This window comes from Drosophila navojoa, chromosome 2 (genome assembly GCF_054131105.1).
Source record: "Drosophila navojoa isolate 15081-1374.11 chromosome 2, UAZ_NAV_1.0, whole genome shotgun sequence".
NCBI lineage: Eukaryota > Metazoa > Arthropoda > Insecta > Diptera > Drosophilidae > Drosophila > Drosophila navojoa.
Genome location: NC_142890.1, coordinates 23,995,498 through 24,004,746, shown reverse-complemented (window position 1 = coordinate 24,004,746; position 9,249 = coordinate 23,995,498). Strand labels below are relative to the sequence as shown.

General features: G+C 43.8%; 1 protein-coding gene across 1 annotated transcript in view; it reads right to left on the bottom strand.

Annotated features, from left to right (window-relative positions):
• Positions 1 to 1,495: 1,495 nt before the first annotated feature.
• The window catches only part of beat-IIa (beaten path IIa), a 48,432-nt gene continuing 40,678 nt past the window's right edge, over positions 1,496 to 9,249 (bottom strand). Inside the window, exons 5-7 of the mRNA XM_018097961.3 lie at positions 7,426 to 7,559; positions 2,591 to 2,876; positions 1,496 to 2,435 (exon numbers count right to left, since the gene is read on the bottom strand). Coding sequence (XP_017953450.1) covers positions 2,080 to 2,435; positions 2,591 to 2,876; positions 7,426 to 7,559 — 776 coding nt within the window. The 3' untranslated portion in view covers positions 1,496 to 2,079. The remainder of the gene's footprint in view (positions 2,436 to 2,590; positions 2,877 to 7,425; positions 7,560 to 9,249) is intronic.

The following is a 9,249-nucleotide window of genomic DNA, read 5'->3' as shown; positions in this document are numbered from 1 at the left end:
TGCTGGATGAATTCCATATGCGTCATGCGAAAGGTAACAAGCTGTGTGGGTGCCCAGTTTTAAGTGAATTATTTTGATACATACCTGAGAATGTAATTTGCACCTGAATCATTCTGAACTTGTCGAACTTGTGTGTTTACGCTGTTGGCAGCGACTTACTGTAAAATTTCTTGACTCTCTCTCTTGATCCCTATCGATTGTTGGCTACGAAATCAAGTGTATATAAATCAAAGAAAACAGGACAACAACAATAATAAATAAACAATAAAATAAATATGAGATAAATGTATAAATTCTTTTCCTTTTTCTTTTCAATTCTATAAATTTATTCTTTTTTTTAATTTTAAAAATATTTAACATTTATTTAAAATTAATTTTATAACAATTTAAATAAACACAACAGTCGTACTACGCATCTCAAGTATTACATTCAGGGTTGATTGCGTTTTGTTTTCGAAGGTCTCTACAACATCGTCGAATTATTCAAATAAAATATATGAAAATATATCTGAAGTGCATTTCGTAATAGAAAACAACTCTTGAATTGTTGAGAGACGACAATATGCTGTAGCGAAATCAATGGCAGCTTTGGAGCATGCAATTAAATTGAAGTAATATTTTTGTTAGACCTTTCGCATTGGTTTATTGTGCGAGCTAGCTGTGCACTATTTTCTATCCAAATAATGTAAATTCAGATGGCGTCGACATCAAAACAGACAGAAATCATTTCAGCAACGAGTCTGTTATTTTTGTTTTCTTTTGCACTATTTCCGTGCGCAACGGGAAATGCTACAATGTTGTATACAGTACACACACACACAAACATGCACACATACATACAGAGGGGAAAGTATTGTTGTGTAGAGCAGTGTAATTATTTTACTTGCCAAATGGATCGAGTGAGCGAGCGGCCCCTTTGAAATATTCTGTGTCAGGCCAAAAGTTTGGACTAAGGGAACTCCAGGAATTCTTTGAAAAGAAAGCACAGCAGCAGAGCGCGCTTCAATAATTTTCCAGGCGAACTGCAGCAGAAAAAAAATAGAAATAAAAAAAAATAATAGAAGAGAAAATAATAAGTACAAAATGCGCATGCAGAATGGAACGGAAACGGCAACTAAAAAGCATGCCACACACAATGCAATGGACTAGATTCCTTATATTGTACTCCTTTTGGCACTTCCGCTGCGTAAAGGCAAGTTCTATTTCTATTTCTTTTTTTTTTTTGTAGTGATTTTTTTTTTCTACACTTTCCAGGCAAACCGAACGCAGACAATGAGCAGAGGCAGTCACTGTGAAGTTGCCTTTGCCTTTGCCTTTGCCTTTGTTGCCGGAATGTTGTGCGAGATTTCGCAACGCCAAAAATCATGCAAATACTTGCACAAAATTTATTGAATTGAATGAAAAGTGCATGCTATTCGCATGAATGCATCAAGACTCAAACTGCCCAGCAGCCAGCAGCAATTGAAGAAGAAGAACACATACACAGATTCATGAATTGTTTTTTTAAAATTAACACTGTTTTTGTTTATTTTTATGCAATTTCACCACCATTTACAATATGCCCTCACAAGGCGATCGTTTTACATGTAGATTTCATTTATAATCATTTAAATATATTTTACACACATTATGTTCTCTCTGCTTAGCTTTTGCATTTGCATTTCCATTTCAATTTTAGGTTTTCTTCGTTTCGCTTGGTTTCAACACATATATTCGACTTTCGGTTTTGTTAGTTAGCACATTTAATAAATAGTTTGACTCTTAGTTGTGAACATTGATTTAATGGATGCATGGAATTATCTGATGTTTCTTCTGCTTAACTAGGCTAACTTCGAATGGTTTCGCTTAAAAGTAGTTTGGTTTTTAGCTCGCTAGTGTAGACGCCACATTCAAAAATGTAGAGTTCATTAAAAGCTATCGAATCGATAAATTGAAAATTGATAATTGAAAATTGAAAATAAATGGATGAAATCAAACGAAGCCTTAATTAAACCAACTGAGCGTCGACTGCACGCACATACTTATTTAATTCAACCGCATATAAAATATAATTTATAATTTAATTACTTAACAATTCAACTAATTTGTAACACACACAAATAGCTCCAGCTGCTGCCCGCGGCTAGCCCCCGAGCTAATTAGCCCCGAGCTGGCCAGGCCAGCCGCTGCAGTGGCGCCTTGGAGGCGGGGCAGCGTGGACAGACGCCCCTCACTGGACCTGGAATGCATGATGGCGGGTCGGGCGTCCACTGGCACGAGCTGGGCCACCAGCTCGCGGATCGTGCGGCCGACCAGGGCGCCGCCACTGACAAGCAGCGCTATCATCGTCATTGTAATGGGCGCCAACTGGATGCCGCCGACGCGTCGGGATGCCGCCGATGTCGAGAAATACGTGGAGAAGAAGTTTTTCACGCTCGAGCCGGATGAGAGCGTAACTGCAGCCGGAAGCCAGCGAGCAGAGGGCATTCACGAAGAGTTGACAAAAACGGAAACGGAAGGCACATATATATTATGGCGTAATTAGCTTAGAATGCTCCGAATGCCAGAGCACAAACACACACTCGAATTGTGCTCGAATATGTAAACTTACCACGTGCCGGGACCGGATCCTTCTGTGGGGTGCCCAATTCAATTTCCTTATACTCCTGATACAGGTCGCCAATCTGTGCGGTGCAGCGCAGCACCAAGCTGCCCGGACTGGGCGGCATATACATGGATCCGCCATGGCCGTACACAGAGTTCACGCCGTATGAGCTGCTGTAAATCCCCGGATTAACGCTCGAGAAGTGCACGCCCTGCAGCTGCAGCTTGAGCGAGATGCGTGATGCAATCAGATTATCAATTGTGCGAATAAACTGGGTCTCGGCATTCGTTATCTGTACGGAAGAGACAAAAAGAAACGGAGAAAGAGAGAGAGAATGAGAGAGTGTTTGTGTGAGAGAGAGGTAATGGAATGGTAAATGAAATAGAGTGCATAGGCTAGAAGCGGAGACATATAATTTGAACACTCTGCCTGTTTATTCAGCGCTTCCAAATGCATTTGCATATTTTTAAGACAACAACAACAACAGCCAGAAGAACTATGATGGAAAAACAACGGGAAAAACAACGACTACGACAACGACAAAGACAACGACAACGACAACATTTGGCAACGTTTAGCCCCGGTACTCGTTATACTTTTGTTTGTTTTCGGACAAGCAAAAAGTTTTGCCAGCTAGCATCTTGTCGCCATTTGCAAGTTGGCACAGCGCGCTCCTAAAGAGCCTGGGGCGGCTGGCTGGCTGGCTGGCCATGGGATGTTGGCCACATGTGCCGGCAATCCAGACAGCTCGGGCTGGCGGCTCTTTGCGTATGCATGGAAATTATGTATCAAGGAACTTTATCTGTGTTAATGTAATGCAGCAAAAAGCAGCGGCAGGCCGGGCAACGGCAGGAGACGGCGTCTGGAGTACAGCACAAACAAAATCCCAAGAAGGAAGCGTCTTACAATTGCGCACATTAGTGGCACTGGCTGTGGCAGCGCATATGGAGGCGGATGTGGGGAGGGCAGAGGCATATGCTGGCAGGACATGCAGCTCAAATGCGCCAGACGACGCATTGATGAAAGTTTTAGCCAGTTTTTTAGCTCCCCTTCCCTCTCTCTTGCTCTCGCTCTCTCTTTCTCTTTTCTCCTTGCATATAAGCGCCACTTTGCCATTTATACGAATTGCGTTTGTATTGGGACATGTCCGTTTTCTGTGCATGTCCAACATCATGTCCACATCCACTCTATCTCTCTTTCTCTGTGTGTGTGTGTGTGTGAATCCTCACTGCGTAAGTCCACTTTATTTGCGCCAGCTCCAAGATGCTTAAACTTGCATTTAGCTTAAATGCTGCCAGCAGCTCCTTCATGCGAGAACAGCTTTTATGCTTAATGGCAGTTATTTAGTGCAATTCACTGTAAAATTGTAGCCAGGGCTAAATTTTGCTGTTGGCTCGCTGCGCTCTGGTCTGGCTGGTTCCTGTTCTGATCTGCACTATGCTCTGCATATGCGAGTGTGTGTGTGTGTGTGTGTGTCAGTGCGGGCGTATTCGTGTGTGGAAAAGGATTTTCGCTTATATAAATAATTTTTATTTATGCGCATGCATTTTAGCAACAGACACACACACACACAGCTTTCGCATTCTACTTATGTTTTGCAAACAAGAGAAATTATATATTCTTAATAGTTTTGTGCATTTGTCAGAGGGCTCTGCTCCTTTGCATCTCTTACAAATGCTGATAAAAAGACGTGCCACTCGGAATGGCAATGCTCTGAAAGTGTTTGAATTATTTTGTAGCCGAGCGTTTTATTTTAGTTTGCATTTCGTAAAGCATCAATAATTCTTGAAAAAAAAATACTAAATATGTTTTCTCATTCAAAAGCCTGTATAAGTGAACTCTGAGAATATAAGCTCTCAAAATAATTATTACGAATTCAAACTTGCAGAGACAGAAAATAGTAGCAAAAATAAGGCCTAAGAGAAAACTCTTAAGACGTAGTTGGAAATTCTATATTAGGAATATGAAAAATAATTCCCATTTCGTCTCTTAGCTTTACCGTATTATTGAGGCAGGTGATTCTCTATCCATGTATAACTATTACTGTCTCTTCACTAACTATCAAGGCTATCTCTGATTTGTCATCTCTTGCTACAATCTTTCTCAGGCAATATGAACAGCAATTATTGCTAATATCTAAGCTCTAAGCCCAACTGCTGTCATACAATAAATATATATATACAATTACTATATTTTATAACATGTCCTGGCCGAGCTGTGTACTATTTGTCCTTTGTCTGTATGCAATGCATTGCAAACGTATCGATAACGTATAAATTGTGAATGGCACTGCAATATCTTGGGGCTGTTGCCAAGAACTTTGGCGCAAAGGGTTTGTGGGCTGACTCTCTGGCTGGCTGGATGGAAATACTATACGACCTGCCATGGGAGAAGCTTTTTTCAATTTTCCGCTAAATTTGGCAGGGCCCAAGTGCTATTTGTCTTCATTAAGGGCTCCATGCGAATGCGCCTAAGAGTTGGCACTGTTTATATATAGGTTCGTTGGCCCCAGTCGTGGCGTCTCTAACTCCAATCCGTTCCGCCTGCCTGCCTGCCTGCCTGCCTGGAAATTTGCGTAACATTTTGAAGCCGAATGCCAAATGACATGCAGCAGTTATTAATTGGCAATTTACATGCCAAATGATTAATGCCTCGCCCGGCGGAAGCAGCCAGCCGAAAACGAAGCCACAGCATCCCTAAACCAGGCCACATATGTCACAGTTACGTGTGCCAGTGTGTGTGCGTGTGTGTGTTGGTATTTGTGTATGCTCTGCAAATTACTGATGTGGCTTTTTACCACAAAAAACTTTGTCAACATAAAGTTTAGCTCCGGCTCCAGATGCCGCTTGCACAGCTCCTGGGCAGGTTACCTTCGAACGTAAACTTTGTTGCCGCCTGCTAAAGTTCCAGCTCCTGCTGCTGGCATGCCAAATATGCTACAATGTGTATGTGTGTGTGTGTGTATGTGTGTGTGTGTGTGTACCGCCCGTGTTCCCCCGGCCTCATGTTGATTTGCACAGCATGAAATATTCATTTGTTTCCTGTGATCGGCAATTTCAATATATCTTCCTTCTCCTGCGGTATCGTTTTCTACTCAATTTTAGTCAACGTCTGCCACGTTTGCTTACGGTTTGTTGCCTTCCTTCGCACTGGCAATGGTAATGGCAATGGCAGAGGCACTTGCCAAAACTGCCAACTGCTCGCACCCCGGCTTGCCATTCCCGATAAGCTATCATTTCATTTTCTAGCAACAGCGAAGCTGCTTGCACATTGTTGCTGTTGTTGTTGTTGGTAGCAAGAAGTGAAGCCGCTTGCCGCTTGCTGCTTGCTGCTTGCCACTTGCCTCACGCTGCGTTCGAGTTATTGCGGTGCAAATGATTTGAATTCATTTATCATGTTTAATGTGCGCATGCTAGCTACCAAACTGCACGAATGTGGCAACCATTTTTCAATGGCATGACAACACTTCGAGACTGTCCGAAGCCAAGCAGCTATATAGATAATATGAAGTCATGCAGAAAGCGGGCTGGTAATGAAACCTCAATGCTTCAAGTTCCTTCAGCATTTTAATTGCATTCAATAAAAAAATACTAAAACATCTCTAATTATATACAAGTACTGCCTTGGCATAACAGATTTTTAGCTAGCATCAGGGACATCAACAAGCATCCCATATCTGGGTCACTTGGACAACGCATGACAGCTGCTTGGATATGCTCGCTGCTGCTGACTTCAACCAATCAATCATCTTTAAGCTCTGCAGCTGGAGCTCAAGCTTATCGACTGCAGCTCCGTTCGCAGCTCATAGTGCGAGCCATAAGAGAATGGCACAAGCACTCGATAAGAGATGTAAAATTATGCACCCTCGATCCATCAGCAATCAGTTGATGCCTGAACGTATGTGTGTCTGTGGGCCGTCGTGTAAGCACTCTCGTTGCAGCCTCGCCCTCCGGCTGCCCTTCCCAGAGAAGGGACTGTCGGCTGTCCGACCGGATGAGAGAATCTTAAACTTGACCATTTAGCTGCTCTTGACATTTTACGGGAGTTGTACGGGAGCCCGTCAGCCGCCAATTTATATAGAAATTGAAGGTGAGCCGCTGCAGCTGCAGCAGGAGCAGGAGCGGGAGCAGGAGCGACCATGATGCCAGGGCATGCATATTCATAAAACTGTGAAGCAAAATTCTTCGCTCCGACAGCTAGGCAGCGCCGACAAGGGAGACCAGCAGCCCCTGCCAAGAGTGAGAACTCACCCAAAATGACAGCCTTCCACAGGCGCACAGCTGTGACGTGCGGCACATGCCGACCGAAATGCAATGAAGGACTAGCAGCTGGGTGCCGAGAACTGGAGGCTGGTCGCCTCACAAAGGATGTGGTGTTTGTAATGTTTGCTGGGACCGCATAGAAATCCGTTTTAACAGTAACCAAACGACAAGAAGGAGGCCACAGCTGTGCTGCATGCATTGTTAATACGCATGACAATGTGTACGCTAGCTGGCAAAGTGTAAAATTGCGCATACGCCATGTTTGCAGGCGGACAAAAGCCAGCTGGAGTGGAGTGGGCAGCTGGAGTGCCTCAGCCCGTCACTGCTGGCATATTTTCATTTTCGTTTTCGTTTTCATTTTCATTTCTCATCGGAATAGACCACAACTTCAAAGGATTCAACAGCTTTGAACATTAATAATCTCTGACCCGCTGTCAGATTTTCTCATTCATTTTTTTCTTGTACTATTTCCCTCCCAATTCAAGAGAACTTTTAAAGCAAACTCTTTGCATATCCTTTTAGCTAGAAAAGTAGATTTAAGAACTCTGCTTCTCAGCACTTCTGCGTATCTGTACTTACCACCATATTGTTAATCGTGAACTTTAGCTCCGCACGTGGACGAGATGGCGGCGTGCTGCAGTTGGCGCGTAGCACGTCGCCGGGCTCATATCGCGTGTGTTCCGTATACAGTTGAGGACGTTTGTCGGGCAGTTCTGCAATGGCATAAAGATGTGATATATAATATATAGATATCTGTATGAATGCTGATGGACCGTGGCAGGCTATTGCCACGGGCTCATTTTACAAAAATATTATTAGACCTATAAGTGGCGCCGCCAGAAGTCGCTGGCCATAAGCCGAAACCTTCAGCAGCAACCGCAACATCAGACGTAGCCACACTCAACTTTTTAATTAAGTCAGCCGAAAGCAAAGTCAAAGTCACAGACAGCCAAAAGCAACAGCAACAAAAGTAACTAATGAAGAAAGTAATTTCCATGGCAAAGCGGGCAGCAGCCACGGCAAAGGCAGCGGCAAAGGCAGCGGGAACTTTGAGTTCATGCTGCTCGTCTGTGTCCCGGCTCTCGACGTAGCTTAAGGCGATTCGCTTTCTAATCCGTTCGCCCACATATAGACACACAGCGACCGGGTCTCTGACCAACTCGGCCCAACTATTCCTCTGTTCTGTTGCGGTTCTCTGTTCTCTTTTTTCTGACCGACCTTTTCCGTTGGCTTTGCAGTTGCGTCAAAAGGCTCCTAATGAGGGTCAGTTGAGAGGAGCTGCTTCGAGTTCAATTTAGCAGCTGACCAGCCTACTTTGCTTTTGGTCGGCACCTCGCTGAGCGGATCCCCGCTTGACTTATGTCATTAAGTTATTAAAGTTTAAGCCCTTCAAATGTTTGCCAACTATCCACAAACTTGCACAGCCATGTGCCAAGGCATCTGGGTCGCCTGCTGCGCCGGGAAGCCGTGCGCCATTGTGACTTAATGAAAGCGTGAATTAGCATAACTTTGCTCCACTTGCCTTGGCATTCAAATGCCAGCGACTATGGGATCGGGGCTTCTGGCGACGCCAGCGTCAGCGTCAGCGTCATTTTGCTTAGGCCTCACCAGGCAAATGGTCGCAGTTGCCGCTACCAATTCCACTCTTCCTGCCACCTCCATTCTCCACAAAGCGCAAGGACAAAGTGTTTATTTTATGTGTAAGGCAGCGCGACGCAGTCGCATTTGCCTCTGCCTCGCCTTTGTTTCGGCATCTTGGGCCGCAATCTGATTGCCACTTGAGCTCATTAACACACGATTAAACCTCAGGACCATTTCCTTCAAGGACAGCGGCGCATGAATAAACGAGCTGCTGCATAAGTGAATGAGTGAGTGAGTGGATGAATGAGTGAATGAGTGAGCGGCACTAAACGGAACCCGCAATGAGCCAACGGAAATGCATAAAACATAAGCGAGCCAACAGAGAGCGAAGGACGCAACGGCGAAAAACAGGAAAGATAACATTCACAGCCAGCAAATCAATAAACTTAAAGCCACATATTCCAAATATTCATGTCGCATGTCGTTGGCTGCCTCAAGAGCATGCTATATATATCCTCTAAGGACACCAATTGCAAAGAGAGACAATCATATAGCCCGAGAGACGCATATTTTAAATATTCATATCAAATAACTTTGGTTTCTTAAAAATCCTGTTAGACTCTCCGTATACACATTTCATAGGACACAGGCTCAAATGGACTCAAGTCCATTTATAAATTAAGTTTATGCAGTTGTATATTGCTGGTTTTTTATATAGAGATGGCCAGAAGTTCCATATTCCAAATATGCACATTGAATTTTACATGCAACGATTCGATTTCATATGGTGTATAAAACAAACTGGGACTCGAACATATCATT